The 19,613-nt window shown below is 42.1% G+C and overlaps 1 protein-coding gene and 1 long non-coding RNA gene across 13 annotated transcripts in view; one reads left to right on the forward strand and one right to left on the reverse strand.

The window, feature by feature from the left end:
- Window positions 1-6,751: 6,751 nt before the first annotated feature.
- LMO7 (LIM domain 7) overlaps window positions 6,752-19,613 on the reverse strand; it is a 154,640-nt gene continuing 141,778 nt past the window's right edge. For 10 of the 11 annotated variants that reach the window (XM_081857975.1, XM_081857973.1, XM_081857967.1 and 7 more), the window contains 6 exons: window positions 19,345-19,397; window positions 18,268-18,487; window positions 15,044-15,349; window positions 13,070-13,178; window positions 11,303-11,405; window positions 6,752-7,539 (listed from right to left, as the gene is read on the reverse strand). In XM_081857975.1, coding sequence (XP_081714101.1) covers window positions 7,517-7,539; window positions 11,303-11,405; window positions 13,070-13,178; window positions 15,044-15,349; window positions 18,268-18,487; window positions 19,345-19,397 — 814 coding nt within the window. In that variant the 3' untranslated portion in view covers window positions 6,752-7,516. The remainder of the gene's footprint in view (window positions 7,540-11,302; window positions 11,406-13,069; window positions 13,179-15,043; window positions 15,350-18,267; window positions 18,488-19,344; window positions 19,398-19,613) is intronic. The other variant, XM_081857971.1, reaches the window with a different exon arrangement.
- Window positions 7,546-11,151, forward strand: LOC309339894. Of its 2 annotated transcripts, none has more exons than XR_014155626.1 (3): window positions 7,546-8,661; window positions 9,030-10,322; window positions 10,446-11,151. It is a non-coding gene; the product is annotated as an uncharacterized lncRNA (long non-coding RNA). The 2 variants fall into 2 exon arrangements; XR_014155627.1 differs by having other exon boundaries at window positions 9,030-10,307; window positions 10,431-11,151.

Below are 19,613 nucleotides of genomic sequence, written 5' to 3' on the forward strand. Positions count from 1 at the left end.
CAGAAGATATAGAAATATAATCAGTCGTACCAGCAGGCTAAAAAAACAGTTTCTATCTGTGGGCTGTTAGGCTGCTGAACGAAAAATAATATAGTGCAACTGACTTTCGGAGTTGGTGTGTTGTGCGACCAGCACACAGAGTGCAATGAGATTGAGTGTTTGTGGGGGGGAGGTCCGGTTAATTTCATTGTACACAGGTTGTACATTGACAATAAAGGTATTCTTTATTTTATTTATTGTTTATTTGTTTATTTATTTCACTACAGTGAAAATGCATTTTAATTTGATACCTAGATGTTCATTCAAAAGCCAATATTTAAGAGGTTCTTTGGTAAGGCATAACTAGAGACTGGTGAATCTGTCCGGGTTTTTTTTGTTTCCCATTTCTCCAATCTTAAACTCGGTTTTCCACATTTCTATAACAGTGATTTATTTATTTTAACCTGCATGAAATCATCAGCATTTTAGTAGAAATTTCTCCCAATATACACATTTTTCTAAGGAATTTCCCCCAAAATAATGCAGTTTGGTATGTTATTTTCACTAATGTAAGTGTTTGGGGTTTTGTTTTGTTTTTGCACATTTTAAATATATGCAATTTGGTTTTACACATTATTTGGCTGGACAGCTGACTTGAAAAATTCAGAGAAGTGCACATATTGTCTCAGAAATGATGACTTAGGTAGGTTCACCTTTAGATGCAAAATGAATCAATTTTCTCCCCAACGCCTGGACAAAATGCAGACATGGAAACAACATTTATCAGTGCTTCTAGCTAAATAAAACACCAAAGTTTAAAAGGCAATAATTTCTAGAGTTGCTAACCCCTACCATTGCAGCAAGTGTCTTTACTACTTTTTGTGTTACTTTTGTTCTTATCATAATTATGTTTTAATCTCCATTTCCCACTTTTAGATGACAAAAAGGCAAATATAGAGGGAAACTGACTAAGAGGGGAATGTGAGAACTGACCTTCAGGCATGCTTTTAAAGCCCCGTGATGGCCTGTTGGCTTGAGACATCAAACTGCTTCAGAATGCAGAGTTTGACCATGACTTTTTGCCTGAGGAGAACAATTTACATAATATACAGCAGGGCTGTCCAACTTCCAAGAGACTGCGATCTACAACCACTATAAAAAAACTGGCAGTGATCCGCCCAGAGTTAGACAGCCCTGATATACAGATTGCGCTGCGGGCAGCATGAAAAATTCAACCGCTCCCATCTTCTCAGCCAAATACCCTTTCAAGTTGTTCTCCTCATCCAGCTCTCCCTGGGCCTTGTTTGTGTGTTGGAGATGGACTCAGACAAGCCAACAGTAGCGGAGCTCTGGTGTTTTCATCACCTTTGGCCCCTGGGGCATGAGAGGTTAATTACCGTTTTGTTTGCAAGACATCGGCTGTTGCTTTTTATTTGTACAAACTTGTTTGAACACCATGCAAAAAAGAAGCAGGAAAAAACCCACTACCACGGATACATTCCTAGGAGCACTTATCTGGCTCAGATCTGCAAATTGCCCCTAGCAGCTGATTAGCTCATTCAGAGGAACATAAGAAGAGCTTGCTTGGTCATCCCAGTTGCTTATCTTGTCCAGCAACCTGTTCGGCTCAGGATACCTGAAGGAGCGTCTCCACCCCCATCGTTCAGCCTGGACACTGGGGTCCATTTCTGAGGGCCTTCTGGCAGTTCTCTCACTGCGAGGAGAGATTACAGGAACCAGGCAGAGGGCCTTCTTGGTAGTGACACCTGCCCTGTGGAACGCCCTCTCATCTGGTGTCAAGGAAATAAACAACTACCTAACTTCCAGAAAACATCTGAAGGCAGCCCTGTTTGGGGGAAGTTTTTATGTTTGATGCTTTATCATGTTTTTAATACAGTGGTACCTCTGGTTATGTACTTAATTCGTTCCGGAGGTACGTTCTTAACCTAAAACTGTTCTTAACCTGAAGCATCACTTTAGCTAATGGGGCCTCCTGCTGCTGCTGCTGCCGCACCGCTGCTGCGCGATTTCTGTTCTCATCCTGAAGCAAAGTTCTTAACCCGAGCTACTATTTCTGGGTTAGCGGAGTCTGTAACCTGAAGCGTCTGTAACCTGAAGCATATGTAACCTGAGGTACCACTGTATTCTGTTGGGAGCCGCCCAGGGTGGCTGGGGAAACCCAGCAAGATGGGCAGGGTATAAATAATAAAATATTATTACTTTATTATTATCACAGTGGCCAACTAAACATGATGGCTAGTAGCCATTGATAGCATTCTGCTCCACTAAAATTATCCAGGTTGGTGGCCATCACATTTTGTTGGGGGGCAAAAACCATAGTTCAACTATGCTTCATTTTGTTTTTGTTTTTTTAAAAGATATTTATTAAAGTTTTTAAATATAAATGCACAAATAATAAACAATCTTACTTCTGTCAGAAACATAGTTTCATCACTTCTTTGGACTCCCTCACGTCTCCCGCTCCCATTTACATCGTTAAAAGTTTCTTCCAAACAAATTATCAACTTGTTTACAAATCTCATGTCCAGTCATTCAAATATGGTCTAGCAATTCTTCCAAAAAAATTTATATTTTCTTTAGTCTCACTTATCATCAAATTTTAATTCTAATTTAGTGGTGGCCGCTTATTTATAATCTAGCATCCTTCTTAACATTCAGCCAGATTACAATGTTTTTGTAGATACATCTTAAATTTCTTCCAGTCTTCCTCCATCTTCTCTTCTCCCAGGTCTCGGATTCTGCCAGTCATCTCGGCCAGTTGCATATAGTCCATCAGCTGCATCTGCCACTCTTCCAGTGTGGGTAGATCTTGAGTTTTCCAATTTTTTGCGATGAGTATCCTTGCTGCCGTTGTTGCATACATAAAGAATGTTCGGTCCTTCTTTAGCACCTTCTGGCCGACAATACCCAGGAGGAAGGCCTCTGGTTTCTTAGTGAAGGTATACTTAAATACCTTTTTCAGCTCATTATATATCATTTCCCAGAAGGCCTTCACCCTAGGGCATGTCCACCAGAGGTGGAAGAATGTTCCTTCATTTTCTTTACATTTCCAACATTTATTATCAGACGAATGGCATATTTTGGCAAGTTTAACTGGGGTCATGTACCATTAACTATGCTTCATTTTGTCTGTCCTGAAGAGAGGTGCCAATATGTGAGGGTGATGGGGGGGGCAATGTCACAAGCAACGTCACCATGCAACGTCACCATGCCACATGCATGACATCAGGCATAGGGAGGAGCCAGAGCTGGGTGGGTTTGAGAAGGTGGTGAGAAGGTTCTTGGACCCCAGAGCATCACACCTCTCCCCCTAAGCCAGGCAGAAGTTTCCAGGGCTTTGGGAAGGAGGTGCCAGGCCTCTGACAGTATGCTGAAGCCTTCCTCCCTCCTTCCCAAAGCTCTGTGCTTGGGGGACATCGGGGGGGGGGCTGTTAGGCTGCAGTTCCATTCCACCTTTAGAACAGGCATGTGGAGTTGTTGTGTGTCACATGTCTGCTTACTTCCAGCACAGTCTGCTGGGAACTTCCGTTGTATATTGCTTTTGCTGTACTGCTGTTTTGCTTGGACACGAAGGGAAGCAGGCATGTTTTTCTTTTGTCCCGCTGCTGAATAAATGCTGCAAATATGCTTACATATGCTATTTCCGTAGCAAAGAGTTCTTATCTCTGCTGGATTGCGTGCTCAGTCTCCAAAGGTTTCTGAGGCTTGAGTCGCAGTTTTGATGCTGTTCTGAGACCCGGGGTTTTGCCGGGCTGCTGGCCGGTGGGCTGGAGCCAGCTGGGAACCTGTCAAATGCCCCTGTCTCCCTGGCAGCATCCCAAAAAGCCCTACTCCAAAAATAGGGAGGGGGAGGCTTGGCACCTTGAAGCCGGTGCCCCAGTCCTGAATCTTCCCAACAGTCAGTGTCAATGAATGTCCCCAAAATCTTGTGTTATGAGAGAGGGTTCATTTCTTTTGATTAGGACACACTAGTTACCCTGAAATGCTTCTGGGAGATGATATATAATGAGTTGAAAAAAATGTTGAAATATACATTTATAAAGAAACCAGAAGCATTTCTATTGGGCATTGTGGTGAGTGATATAAATAGAAAGGAATGTAAGCTCTTTTTATATGCAATAACAGCAGCAAGAATATTACTGGCCCAAAAATGGAAGCAAGAAGAGTTACCGTCGATTGAAGAGGATGAAGTTAATGGACTATGCAGAATTAGATAAACTAACAGGAAGGATTCGAAACCGGCGAGACCAGAAATTCACAGAAGACTGGAGTAAATTTACGGACGATTTGAAAAGTAATTGTGAAGAACAGACGACGTTTGTAGGGTTTTATGAGGAGTATTATTAGAAGTATTGTAAAAATGGACAAGGGGGAGGATGATTTGTTAAGAGATGTAAAGGCAATATAAAGTTAAGAAATGCATAAGAAGTGATTAAAACGGTGGATCATCAGAGGTGCTGATGGAGGTCCAAAAAGATTATATAAGTGATAAGTTTTGTGGTACATTTTATAATTTATATGTTAAAATTAATAAAAAAAAATGTATATAAAAAAGGACACACTAGTTACCCAAAGTTTAGGTAACAGTTTTATTTTTAAATATTCCTGCATTAAGCTCTAACGATAGCCCAGAATTTAGATTATTCTTTGACAACCTCATCATACCTATTTTCACTTTTTCCGAAAGTAAAGCAACTGCCTTGCATCTCAGAGTGGCTGTCTTAAGTCTGTTTCAATGCTTTGAAATTCTCCACGTGGAACAATCCTATGGAAACATCCATGTGGCAAAAATGTTGCATAAACCAGCACGGCCACATTGACAAAAGATGTTGTAAGAGTCCAAACACAGGGAAGCGTTTGGCTTCTGATATTAAGAAAGGGGTTTAGGATTATTTGCATGATTACAAAACACGACATTCTCACATCAATTGCATTTAAAGACTGCCATCTTGTGTTTAAAAATATTTTTGTTTTATTAGAAGATCCAGGTTTTATATCCTGCTTTTGAAAACTCCACACTACAGTGGTGCCCTGCAAGACGAATGCCTCGCAAGACAAAAAACCCGCTAGACGAAAGGGTTTTCTGTTTTTCGATGTGCTTCGCAAGACGAATTTCCCTATGGGCTTGCTTCGCAAGACGAAAACGTCTTGCAAGTCTTGCGATTTTTTTCGCTTCCCCCCTTTTTTCTAAGCCGCTAATAGCCTTTTAGCCGCTAAACCGCTAAGCCTTTAATAGCCGCTAAGCCGCTAAACCGCTAATAGTGCTAATCCGCTAAGCCGCTAATAGGGTTGCTTCGCAAGATGAAAAAACCGCTAGACGAAGAGACTCGCGGAACGGATTATTTTCGTCTTGCGAGGCACCACTGTATGTGGGTATCATTTTGAGATGTGTCACAACTACTGACACCCTGAAATCTATCTGTACTTTTTTCTCCCTGAGATCAAGAAAAGCTTTAGTGGGATTTTAGTTGGGAAAATGGCATAAGAAAAATTATTGTCAGGTGATGAAGTGGCTACGAGTGGTGGTTTTCTTTACTTCTAGCTGCCTCTCTGAAGCCCCACAGCTGGCACAGAGGAACTGCCTGTGGTTGAAACATGCAAAAGGGAAAAATAATTCAAAATTTCTGCAGCAGAAAATGCATTTTGGATGAATGCAATGGGAAGGCAAATCTGTACAAAGCATCAGCCTAATCTGGTGTTATGAAATGTTTCTTTTAAAAAAGAGCAATGATCCAGGTAAGGTGACTTTGAAGGTGCACGTTGTCAATCAACAGTCTCATTAGCAAGACACTTTGCTGCCCTGTTAAGCAAGCAGCAAAGCACAAACCTAAAAAAGCAGTAAAAACACAAACGAACAAAAACAATATACCAGAAAAAGCACCGATTAAACTATTTACCAGACAGATGAATCCTATCATAATCATAAGTTCATACAAAAATATATCAAATATAACATTAGTTACCATGCAAAACTGATTTGGAACCCTTAAAAATGAATAATGAGGAAAGGGACAGAGAGAATTGGGTTCAGGGGAAGCACATCTTGGAGGCCACAATCCTTGGCATGACCCTGTTCAAAATTTCAGCCCTCCAGCAGGCGGCTGAGATGGATATACACCCAATGCCTGAGCCAAGGTCCACCTACAGCTGTAATCAATAAATCTGTGGCCAATTTTTATCCCAGATCATTGTCTTGCCAAGTTTTGTTCCTTTACACCAGGGACGTCCAACTCCCAAGAGACTGCAATCTACTCACAGAATAAAAAACTGGCAGTGATCTACCCCTTTTTTGGGGGGGGGGGTTCAGTTCAAAGGTGCTGAGCTTTTTTTTAGGGAGGAAAGTCAAAGTTATTAACCTTTTTTTTAGAGGGACAGGACAAAAATGTTGAGCTTTCTTTAGGCCTAAGGAAAAAGACGCTCACGAAAAGATCGCTCAGAAAACAATTAGCCTTGTAGCGAAAACTCCGTCTTTGGTTCTAGCGATCTTGAGCGAATGGAGGACGGGGCGGGGCCAAATGCTCTCCCCCTGCTAAAGAAAAAGAACCTGCGATCGACTGTGATCGACCAAAACCTTGCGGGGATCGACCAGTTGATCACGGTCGACGGGTTGGACATCCCTGCTTTACAACAAAACTATTGCCTATACACAGGGGTGCTGTAACTGGACTCGCAGTTGAATTGTATCAGAGTTCACTGACATTTTCCTGCAGGGTTTCTTCCTTCTGGACGGAAAAATAAAGAATGCAAGCGGTTCAAGTGCAGTATCAGCAACTTTATTTACAAATACAAAATAAGTCAACAGAAGGGGGAAAATGCTCAGTCTTATTAACTTGTTTGAGGTGCAAGTAGAGTTACATTTCTCAAACATGAAAAGAAAGAACGCCTCAGAAATAATTTCCCCGATTGGCTCTAACTATTAAAGCACAATGAAATAGTGAATCCCAGGCAAAACAGACTGAAGTTTACATTTTAGTTTTAAAAACGATAATATTACTTAAGCTTAGTAACTCAAATATAGACAGCAGCCACCTGTATGTCTTTGAATGCAATTTCATAATATCCTGCAGAACTTGATAGCATATACATCAGATGTAGAAACTGCGGTTACGAATACATACTTATTATTTCAGTAATGCTCGTTTAAGAACATTAAAAAGCCTCTTCATATATGATTGGAAAATTAAAGCTATTGCCTCGCAAGTTTCCAACATTTTTAAATTACCCAATTAAATGTTTTTCTCCCTTTTGTATGTGTGTGTAGATATATATAAGGATGGAATTATACATTGAACTTAAAGCACTCTGTTTTATTTATTTTTAACCCAGAAATGTTTTATTGTGATTACCTTCTCATAAATAGCTCCATATAAGTATAATAAAAGATACCATGAATTTTCTACATGAGCTAGACAGGCAAAAATATTTTTTAAAAACCACACACACAAAATATATTTATAGATCTACAGTAGCAGCTTCCTCCTCTATCTGTAGCAGTGGTTTCATATTGAGGCTTCTATCACATAATGGTTGGCTGTCCAGCTGTTTAAAATAAGAGGAAAGAGAAGGATTAATTAATGCAAGGGTTCAGAAAGATAGAAACATCTCCACTTCAAAACTGCTTTCTTAAAATCCTCAAATATTTCTTGCATTCTGCTTAATTGTGCTAACAACATCCAAAATGTTCTGGAAAAGTAAGATAGTTTGGGGTAGAACCCTGAGAATTTTATTTTCAAGCTCTCATAATGAGATCCCCAGTAAGTTGAATCAACTAGCACTCTTAAGTGCCATTAGATTTTCACAAGGCCAGCAGAAGGAGCTCTTGTAACAAAAGTTTACTCATGAGCCAACTAATGGACAGAAAAGGAGGGGGAGACTTGGAGAGAGAGACTTGAAGCTACCACAAGTTAGTAGCTGCCTGGAATTGTGGAAAGTTACGGTCAGGCTCCAATGAGCATTTCTCTCCTGATACATAGGAGAGAAGAAGGATTTCCATGAGCATCACAGTGGGAAAAAGGGTTAACCTCTCCCTCCACATCCACTGTGTTCCCAATGCTGCTCAGAGCTATTCACATTAGAATGACACAAAAGTGCAAGAAAGCATTTAACATAATGCGGTATCTATTTTGGCCCTCAGAAGACCAGGATATGACTAGCTCTTTAAAGGGACTCAAATAATGACAACAGCAACGGCAACGGCAGGAGTATTCTTAAATGGCATCCCAAAATATACTGAGGATAGAAGAGGATGAAAAGTCTAAGGGCATGTGCCCATATGATTTGGCCTCAAATTTAAACACCTACACTGGTTAAGATGTTTGACTGCACTAAGAATGATTTTCCTCAGCTTTTCCTTCCACATCAACAATTGCCAAAGTTCACATAACCAACATGCGGGGCTAGAAAAACTGAAGTCTTAGGCAGGCAACCACTGGGCAGATATTTTGGCTACAAGTTCAATGCTACCACTCACAACTGGGCACTTTAAAGGTGTCTGAAGCAGCCTTCACTGTGATTAGAAGAGTCTTACAGTATGGAAAGCCAGACAACCAGTCCCTATAATCTTATGTGGGCTAGCAAGCAAGCAAGATGGGTGGAAGTATCCCACTACAGGGCTGGATACAGACAGCAGTCCTGAACCCCTAAATTTAGAGCCACCTATAGGCATTTTAGGGATGCGGGTGGCGCTGTGGGTTAAGCCACAGAGCCTAGGACTTGCCGATCAGAAGGTCGGCGGTTCAAATCCCCGCGACGGGGTGAGCTCCTGTTGCTCAGTCCCTGTTCCTGCCAACCTAGCAGTTCAAAAGCACGTCAATGTGCAAGTAGATAAATAGGTACTGCACTGGCGGGAAGGTAAACGGCGTTTCCGTGCGCTGCTCTGGTTCGCCAGAAGTGGTTTAGTCATGCTGGCCACATGACCCGGAAGCTGTACGCCGGCTCCCTCGGCCAATAAAGCAAGATGAGCACCACAACCCCAGAGTCAGTCACGACTGGACCTAAAGGTCAGGGGTCCCTTTACCTTTACCTTATAGGCATTTTGAGAAGAGCAAAAGCTGAGAGCAGTAGGGAGTCTAAAAAGGCAGGGATGTGGATTGACATAAAAAAGCAGATTAATATAAAAAAGCAAGATTATAAGGAAAACCCCAAATAGGAACACAAAAGTACCTTGACAGGACATGTTAAGTCAAGAAAGCATTTTCAAGTTTCCTTCCTACTCAGATGTTTCAAGAAAATGAAACATCTAAAGATGTGAATGGGCTCCACGGAAAAGCATTGCATTTCAAGTGGCACCAAGGTGATATGAATATTACGTCTGTGTTATTAGATATGCAAAGGCTCATTTACACAGAAAGCTAATCCCCTGATGTTGCATTGAGTGAGGAACTATTTCCAAACAATGCTGAGATCTCATGATGCTTTGCTAAAGGGCTGACTCTTCTCTTGCCAAAGTCCCTGGAAGAGACAAGGCAACGTCAACCTACACTTGAATTCTTCCAAATATCATACATAGATAGGCCACCAACTCTTCAAAGCCTCATACTTCAAAAGAAACCTAGATAGGCTACACTAGTAAAAGTACTTCCACTTCATCTATAATGGAATTTGTGTAAGGTTAAAAACGCTGCCCTGTGATTTCATATAAAGCAAAAATCTGTTGGGTCAAAGTGGAGCTGACATTTCAGATATGTCATCTCCACCTAAAAGTAAGCCAGGTAAAGGGACCCCTGACTGTTAAGTCAAGTCATGGACGACTCTGGAGTTGTGGCGCTCATTTCACTTTACTGGCCAAGGGAGCCGGCGTTTGTCTGCAGACAGCTTCCAGGTCATGTGGCCAGCATGACTAAGCCACTTCTGGTGAACCAGAGCAGCGCACAGAAATGCCATTTACCTTCCTACCAGAGCGGTACCTATTTATCTACTTGCACTTTGATGTGCTTTTGAACTGCTAATGTTGGCAGGAGCAGGGACCGAGCAACGGGAGCTCATCCCGTCGTGGGGATTCGAACTGCCAACCTTCTGATCAGCAAGCCCTAGGCTCTGTGGTTTAGACCACAGTGCCACCCGCGTCCCTTGCAAATTAAGTCAAGCAACTATTAAAATGGCACACACAGCACAACACACATTATCCCACCTAAAAGCCCCCTCAGAACAGCATACTAAATAGCCACAAAACCTGAGTAAAATAAAAAATAATAACTATAAAAGACCCGAACAATGAAACGAACTGGGATCAAAATCCAACAGCAACAGCCCACAGAATCCATAATTGGAAGGCAAGCAACTAATACTGAAGGCTGGTTAAAAATAAGGCAGTCTTGAGGGAAGTCCAGATAATGAAAATAAGTGATATGTACTTGGATATAAATAAGTTTTTTCTTTTTGTGTTGTTAAAAACTCAATAAAAATATATGGGGAAAAAAAAAAAAAATAAGGCAGTCTTCGGTAAGCACTTAAGGTAAATAAGGCAAGGGGCTGCCTAAGCCTCCCAGATTTCAGATGCTGCAGCCAGGAAGTTCCTGCCCCAAGTTATCAGCAACTGTGCTTCTGATGGCAGTGGGATGCACAGCAAAACTTTCCTAAAGACAAATCTGAGTATATCAAGATTAAGAGAGCAGACGAACCAGGCCCCATGATCTCTAAGATATTTAATAAGTTGGCCACCCAACAGATTTCATGAAGCTGGAATCCTTAAAAGCATACTTAGGATCCCAGCCAATGAAAAATTAATTTTCTCAGCTCTTTATGTCAAGTCTTCCTCCAGCTGTGACTACTAAGAGGAAGCCTTATTCTCCCAGAGGAGAATGCTCCTTCAAAGCAGAATAAAAATTATGATTTGTCATAACTTGCAATATCTAAAACACTAAAAACCATTGATCTTCCTCCCTAATTATTACAAATCATCTGCTTAATATGTAGGTGGAGTACTTTTAATGTATCATGACACTGAGAGAAATACAAAATAATGTAAATGGTATCCCTCAGATATACTGGTTTCTTTTCTTTTACTCCTATTGCTCCAATTGCACTTTTGGTAATTGTTCCATTTTTTCTTTTTAAATATTTCAAATCAGAAAAAAATAGCCTCATTGATCCAAGAAGAAAATCCTCCCAAATCCCAGTAGAAACAACCACTACAACACAACACAACACAACACAACACAACACAACACAACACAACACAACACAACACAACACAACACAAATCATCCTATATCACATACACAGAAGAAAACTAGAATTCTGAAAAGCATTTGGTGTAGGCATAAGTAATCAAAACTTTAGCGTTGTTGAAGGAACCCCTTACTCTTAAATCTGAGATAGCAGTCATTGCAGAAGAGTTCATTGTTTCGGATCCGGACTTCAGTTCCGGCCTGAGAGCCCCCAAGGTCGCACCCGCAAGCATTGCACTGTGAAGAAAAAGGAACAATTAGCAGCATAAACACATTTTGCAATGATTTTTCAAATACGAGATTTGAACCATGTACCCTCTTGAGCAAGAGCGGGAGTGTGTTAATATGCAGGAGAGGTTCTAATGCTAGAAACAAGCAAGGTGAAGAGCTGTGCACTTTAAGCAGAGAAGAGGAATGAGCCAGGGATTAGGAAACGGGAGTCTTGCTTTCTGAAACAGAATGATTTCCATGGCACAAAAGAATCAAAAGCAGTGATTTTGGCACCAAGTATGAGTCACAATCAGATTTCTGCCACCCTAGATCTCCTTTCTTAAAGTCTGGTCAGACTTCATGTTTACAATGACATCAGTGCCACTATTTCTGTGTGAGAATGTTTCTTTAAGTGTATCTTACTTTATTTTTAAAAATCACACACACACAGCTTCTAAGAAATGCTCAGGATGGCTTGTAATATATAACTTCAGTATATGTTGTTCGTCGATTTTAAAGCAGTCATATTTTCAGATGGAACCGCCATAAAACCCATTCGATTCCAAAGGCTCACTAGAAATCTCCATCAACTTCCTGAAGACCCTAAACAAGCTAAACCAGAAGCTAAACAACCTCACCAGGAGGAGCTCCTAGGTGCCATCACTGAAAAAGCCTTACCAGCTTCAGACAGTACAGTGGTGCCTCGCAAGACGGAATTAATTCGTTCCGCAGGTTTTTTCTTCTTGAGAGTTTTTCGTCTTGCGAAGCACGGTTTCCCATAGGAATGCATTGAAAATCAATCAATGCGTTCCTATGGAGACCGTCCGGGGACAGAGGGGAAGGCGTGCGCCTTCCCCCGTCCCTGGACCCCTTTTGAACCAAGGAGCAGTAACGGGGAGAAGCGATTCTCCCCGCTGCCCTTTCCCTTGCTTTAAAACAGGTCCGGGGACAGAGGGGAAGGCGTGCGCCTTCCCCTCTGTCCCTGGAGATTGCGGGGCTGGCAACGGGGAGAAGCGATCTTCTCCCCGCCGCCCCTTGCTTCAAAAGAGGTCCGGGGATAGCGGGGAAGACACGCTGCACTTCCCCGCTATCCCCAGAGCTTGCGGGGCAAGCTTCGTTTTGCAAAGCAAGCCCATAGGGAGATGCGTCTTGCGAAGCGGCTAAGAAAACGAAAAACTCCTTCGTCTAGCGAGTTTTTCGTCTTCCGAGGCATTCGTCTTGCGGGGCACCACTGTACTGGCATTCAACACAAAGCCCCACCCCCTTATGACCTAAGTGCACAGGAAGTTTCCTATTGGAGCCAGAAGTGTGTGGTGGTGGCGGCAGAGGGACTATATTCTTCCATACATTAACTACCCTCATTGTGTGAAGGCAAAGAGATGAAGATTTGAAGACCGAACTAATCCACTTTACGTGATTAAGGATGTAATTGCAAATGTAGAATGCTAATTCAGATGTGTGCAAGGTTGCATGAAACCACTGATGGAACGTATTTCAAAATCCTCAATCAAATCAAGAACCTGATTATTTTAATTTGAAGCAGGTGAGCAAGCAGAGATATTTGCCAGGCTGAGTTATGCATGCAGCGCAAGGTTGATTAGCAGAGCCCCTAATTCATTGTCTTCTAAGTTGCCATGCTAGCCTGCAGTGTAAGGTTCCTCCATCTCCCTGGCGTTTTGCCCACCTCTCACCTTAAAACAATGTAAATGATAGCAAAGACCAAGAGATTCGATGATCATGGCTGCTCCTTTGCCCAGAACGTTTCTACAGTATGAGCACACTCGCTTTCCACTGACCGACCTAGATACAGAACAAGAAAGCGGCTGAGAGGCAGATTTTAGGAAACTAGAGAAATGTCATTGAAAAGAAGTGCTACAACAGCATGAGTAATGAACCCAAACCCAGGACTGCTAGAAGAAATCTGCAAGTTACTATCCTAGAACAGAAATTTTCTAATCGGGAGAAGAAGCTACCATTTCAATGATTAAATGAGTACCTTCAGCAATCTCTCATGCAATATAGTGCCACCATAAATTTTCAACATAAATTACAATGTCCAAAACGTTTCTAAATTTAGCATGCAGGAATATATGATTTAGATTCCTCTCTTTTTCTTTATCTGTGGGAAATGATCATGAATACATTTCAGAAAGTGCTCCTATCCAAATCCCAACAGCTGTATCTTTTAAGGCAACACAGCACTAGGCTGGGACATACAACAGAAACCTCTCTGAAGTCCTGCCATATAAAATTTGAAGATAACACTACAGTCTAGTTCACATATTGTATTGCTGATCACTAACAGTTGGGAGACTGGAAATTTCCTGATGAGCTTGCAAATGCGTTCCTTGCTTTGTCATCAATAAGCATGATTTTACCGTGTCATCAAAACTGATGTAACCGTGGTCTGCTCTCAAACCAGAGAGGTTAAAAACCAGCATCAAAAAGTTGCAAGAAGACAAGTATCATATTATTTACATAATATAAACATGCTCTTAATGTACATTTTTCACAGAAAAAGCCATACAAAGTACCATATTTTTCCGTGTATAAGACGCCCCCATGTATAAGATGCCCCCTATTTTTGTTTACTCAAATTTAAGAAAATGCGGGGGGGGGGTGGCTCCATGTATAAGAGGACCCCCACTTTTCAGCATAATTTTTAAAGAAAAAAACCTAGTCTTATACACAGAAAAGTATGGTATTCAACAACCCTGAAACAAGGAGGGTTGAACATGGTACTTGGGTGCTTAAATGTGCGCATTCATGTTCCAATTAAATACACATTGTAAAATGAAATTGTATAACATTAGTTACCAACTGATTTAGAACCCATAAATATCAATTATGAGGAAAGGGTCAGAGAGAATCACATCTTGGGGAGGCCACAATCCTTGGCATGACCCTGTTCAAAACTTCACCCTTCCGGAAGGAAATGGATATATACCCAAAGCCTGAGCCACTGGCTTACAGAATATATGTGTGCATGGCTTGATTTTATAAACATACACTTTGAGGCATTAATCACTTTAAGAATACAGTGGTACCTCGCAAGACAAAATTAATTCGTTCTGCAAGTTTTTTCATCTTGCGATTTTTTTTGTCTTGCGAAGCACGGATTTTGGAAAAGCTTCAAAAATCACCAAAGTCTTCCAAAACCTCAAACAAGGCTACCACACCGCGTGCTATGAGTTGCTCCTCGAAGTCAAGTCGCAACTGCACCCCCTGAATACACGGTTTTAAGAAAAAGGAAACAAACTTGCAAGACAAAGGAAACAAACTTGCAAGACGTTTTCGTCTTGCGAAGCAAGCCCATAGGGAAATTCGTCTTGCGAAGCAACTCAAAAAACGAAAAACTCTTTCGTCTTGCGAGTTTTTCGTCTTACGAGGCATTCGTCTTGCGAGGTACCACTGTAAAACAGCAAAAGAGGCAGAGCTGACAAAATAATTTTTATGTCCCTCTAATTATGTAGTGCAAAACACATTCTGCAGCTCTGTGTGGGTCTCCAGAGCTTGCAAGCTTAAAAATAAATGGTGCCATTTTAATTATTTTCTGCACGGATGGAAGGAGTTCATTGTTCTCTACATCATCCTTTATGAAAACACAGTAACGTTAAGTTATGCATAAAAGTTCTTAGCCAAAAGTTTTAGACAGAACCCCATACCTGCTGCGTTGCTGAGTTCCAGACTGGGAAGCAGAAGTTGGTGACTGAGAACGGGGAACAGGAGATTGTGCAGATGGAAGAACATGAGGCAAGGATGAAGTTTTCATGGAACTGGCCGAAGGAGATGGCAGGCTGGAAGAGGGTATGCGCATGTAGGCACGATTTGAAGTGGACACTACAGGAGGCACGTGGTGACTAAAATCTTGACTAGATGATAAAGACAGTGAAGATCCAGACTGGCCCATCCAGGAATGAGGCCTCCGGGAATTTGTTCTTGAAGAATCAAGGTTATCCAAACTCTCACCTCTGTACGTTAAAAAAGAAGATTATATGGCTGCCTTTGTAGCAAGAAGGTGAAGGTTGAGCATAGTGTGCTTCAACAGATTTGCATTTTTTTGGTAACAAAATGGTACTTTGGTCAGAGCACACCTGAAGTACCGTGTCCAGTTCTGGTCACCACAATTTAAGAATGATATTGACTAGCTGGAATGCTTGCAAAGGAGGCTGTGGCATTTGCCTTCCTAGGTGTGTGACATCATACTGAATTCATAATCATAGAATCATAGAGTTGGAAGAGACCACAAGGGCCATCGAGTCCAACCCCCTGCCAAGCAGGAAACACCATCAGAGCACTCCTGACATATGGTTGTCAAGCCTCTGCTTAAAGACCTCCAAAGAAGGAGACTCCACCACACTCCTTGGCAGCAAATTCCACTGTCGAACAGCTCTTACTGTCAGGAAGTTCTTCCTAATGTTTAGGTGGAATCTTCTTTCTTGTAGTTTGGATCCATTGCTTCGTGTCCACTTCTCTGGAGCAGCAGAAAACAACCTTTCTCCCTCCTCTATGTGACATCCTTTTATATATTTGAACATGGCTATCATATCACCCCTTAACCTCCTCTTCTCCAGGCTAAACATGCCCAGCTCCCTTAGCCGTTCCTCATAAGGCATCGTTTCCAGGCCTTTGACCATTTTGGTTGCCCTCCTCTGGACACGTTCCAGTTTGTCAGTGTCCTTCTTGAACTGTGGTGCCCAGAACTGGACACAGTACTCCAGGTGAGGTCTGACCAGAGCAGAATACAGTGGCACTATTACTTCCCTTGATCTAGATGCTATACTCCTATTGATGCAGCCCAGAATTGCATTGGCTTTTTTAGCTGCTGCGTCACACTGTTGGCTCATGTCAAGTTTGTGGTCAACCAAGACTCCTAGATCCTTTTCACATGTACTGCTCTCAAGCCAGGTGTCACCCATCTTGTATTTGTGCCTCTCATTTTTTTTGCCCAAGTGCAATACTTTACATTTCTCCCTGTTAAAATTCATCTTGTTTGTTTTGGCCCAGTTCTCTAATCTGTCAAGGTTGTTTTGAAGTGTGATCCTGTCCTCTGGGGTGTTAGCCACCCCTCCCAGTTTGGTGTCATCTGCAAATTTGATCAGGATGCCCTTGAGTCCATCATCCAAGGAAAGGGTTAACTAATTGTAAAATGACTAACCAATGGGAACCCAAGGGGCGGAGTTAATTGTGTATAAGGTTTAAGCACAGAGGGTTTTTTTTGGAGGAGTTAGAGTTAGGGTGGTTGAGAAGACAGTCTGGAGCTAGAAGAGACAGAGGAGATAAGTCTGTGGGTTGGGCTAGTCTGGTGTGAGAGAGTGAGAGAATTTGTTAAGAGGAGTCAGTCAAAGAGCTGAGATAATCAGTCAGAAGGTATTTAGGAAGGTATAGGCCGGTAAAGAAACTAAAGTTAAGATACTGACAGGACTATTATCTGAGAAACCATAAGCTTGTTAGTGTTTATGAAATAAACTTGTTTATTTGGTTCACTTTTAACAAGTGTTTGGACTCAGTGTTTTACCCAAGCGTAACGGGTTGGTGGCAGCGGGGAAGCGAGCACAGTGGTGGCACAGTGGTATCAACAGATCGTTAAATGTCCAGGGACCCTGTGTGATTGCCACAGAGGCCAACCAAGATGAGCAAGGTGTCCGGAAAGCCTTATGAGGAACATTTGAGGCAGCTGGGTGTGTTTAGCTTGGATAAGAGGAAACAGAGGAAGGCATTAATAGCCACCTTCAAATATCTAAAGGGCTGGCACATGGAAGATGGAGCGAGCTTGCTTACTCCTGCTCTGGAAGCTAGGACCCAAACCAATGGATTGAAGTTACAAGATAGGAGATTCTGACTAAACACCAGGAAGAACTTTCTGATGCTAAGATCTGTTGGACAGTGGAATGAACTCTTCAGAATGTGGTGGACTCTCCTTCATTTCAAGCAGAGAGTGGATGACCATCTATCACAGAGATGCCTTGATGGCCACTAGCTCAGAGAACTTTGGACAAATTCATAGAGACTACTAATCTGTCTGTCTGTCCGTCCATCCATCCATTCAGTATACCACCCTTCATCTGTAGATCTCAGGGCAGTTGTCAACATAAAAATATGGCTACATGGAACTTGCAGATTCAGAGGCAGAATATGCCACTGACAAAGGGTAAGGTAAGGTTATTCCATTCATGCCCTGCTTGTGAGGTTCCCATAGGCATTTGGCTGGCAATTGTGGGAAAGCAGAAAGCTGAACTTTTCTTATGATGTTAACAATGCTCCCAGATGTTCAGATTCAAAGCCAATTTCTTTAATAGGTTCACAGAGTGACAAACTCTGAACTCCCAACTGTGAAGCGAGTTGTTTTCCACATGAATACACAGGCGGTCTAAAGGACCATGCCAAGGTGGCAATGGATTCATGTTTCAGAAGCAGCAGTTCCTCAAGCTTCAAGGAAACTCTCTTCCAAAATGGAGAGGAGCTTCAAAATCAGTTTGGGAGATAGCCTGTGGGCCTGCTGTTCCAACAAAACAAAAGCAGACCCAAGGCTCTTGAGTGTAACAAGAATAGCTCTTTCAATCTCAGCTAGGGTGAATACCCACACACACATTGGGAATCCAAGAAAAAATATTTCATCAACAAATTTTGCTAATGCAGCTCAAATAGGTACAAGGATCATAGCACAGGCTGCTTAAATGATACATCAACTTCAAAAACAGTGCACTACAACCAGGAATTATCACTATCCAAGGGGGAAATACAAATTTTCATGAAAAAATTGAAAATTTGATCCATCTCAAATTAAAACAAATTCTTTTCTTGACTGCTTTGTAAATCAGTCACAGCTCCAGAATGGCATGAGCACCATACAGTCAATAATAGGCAACACACAGTGAATCAATATTACCTCCTCATTTTAGTGCCAATTAGACTAACAGGCTCTTTGTGCATACTGGAACTGCGTTGTCTGATCCAGCTGTTGTCGGTGTGTAGGGATGTCTTCTTTCTCATTTCCTGAAGGATCTGCTGTCTTTCCAGCTCAGCTGGGGACAAGCCATGCTCTTTCTGAGATCTCTTCTGTGAGTCACCAGCATTTGAGGACTGCTCGGAAAGTTTGCTCTTCATGCCTAATTTGAAAAATAAAGAAGCATAGACACACAAATCACACAAGTGCACTAAAGGGGTGGAGGGGAGATAAAAAGCAAATTCAGTAACATCTCTTATGATGCACGATACTCTATATGCATTGTAGTATGAGTCATGATTCGTGACAGAATACTGATAGAAAGGTGAAGCATTCTGCCTACTTTTTACAAAGGCAAATCTCTGCTCCAGTGGAGAAAAATACTGGTGTTAAAATGAGCTGTGAGTCATCCAAATGGTTGCATCTCCCTGGGATCTAGTGTTCAATAATGTGCAACATGTCCCGACATTCTGACCCAAATCAGATTATGTACCTACCTGTACCTATAGGTAAAGGTAAAGGGACCCCTGACCATTAGGTCCAGTCATGGCTGACTCTGGGGTTGCGGCGCTCATCTCGCTTTACTGGCTGAGGGAGCCGGCGTACAGCTTCCAGGTCATGTGGCCAGCATGACTAAGCTGCTTCTGGCGAACCAGAGCAGCTCATGGAAATGCCATTTACCTTCCCGCCGGAGTGGTACCTATTTATCTACTTGCACTTTGATGTGCTTTCGAACTGCTAGGTTGGCAGGAGCAGGGACCGAGCAACAGGAGCTCACCCCGTCGTGGGGATTCGAACCACCAACCTTCTGATTGGCAAGTCCTAGGCTCTGTGGTTTAACCCACAGCGCCACCCGCGTCCCACCTGTACCTATAGACAAGGCTTAAGTTCTGCAATAATTCAATCTTACCAGACAACCAATGACAAAATAATCCAGTATCTCATATTGTTTCTGAGCAGCTTTTCTTTTTTTAAAAAAACCCATTTTACAAAAAACAAAAATAAGCACACACCACTCACCATTTCTATTTGCATGATGTTCATCTAGATCTGGAGTTGATCTGGATTTACTTCTAAAAACAATTAAGAAGTTACATATTACTAGCTTTACTCACCTCACCTCAACATACCCCATCCCCTCACAAACCTCCTCCTCCTTCCTTTACATGTGGCTAACCCGGGCTCCTCTCTCCCTTTACATTCCTCACTTTACAGCTCAACCAAACCATGGGCCACACAAGCTGCAAAGGAAGAGCCTGGCTAGGCCAGCCTCCCATCATCTGCTCTTC

This window comes from Podarcis erhardii, assembly GCF_964252035.2.
Source record: "Podarcis erhardii genome assembly, chromosome: 4".
NCBI lineage: Eukaryota > Metazoa > Chordata > Lepidosauria > Squamata > Lacertidae > Podarcis > Podarcis erhardii.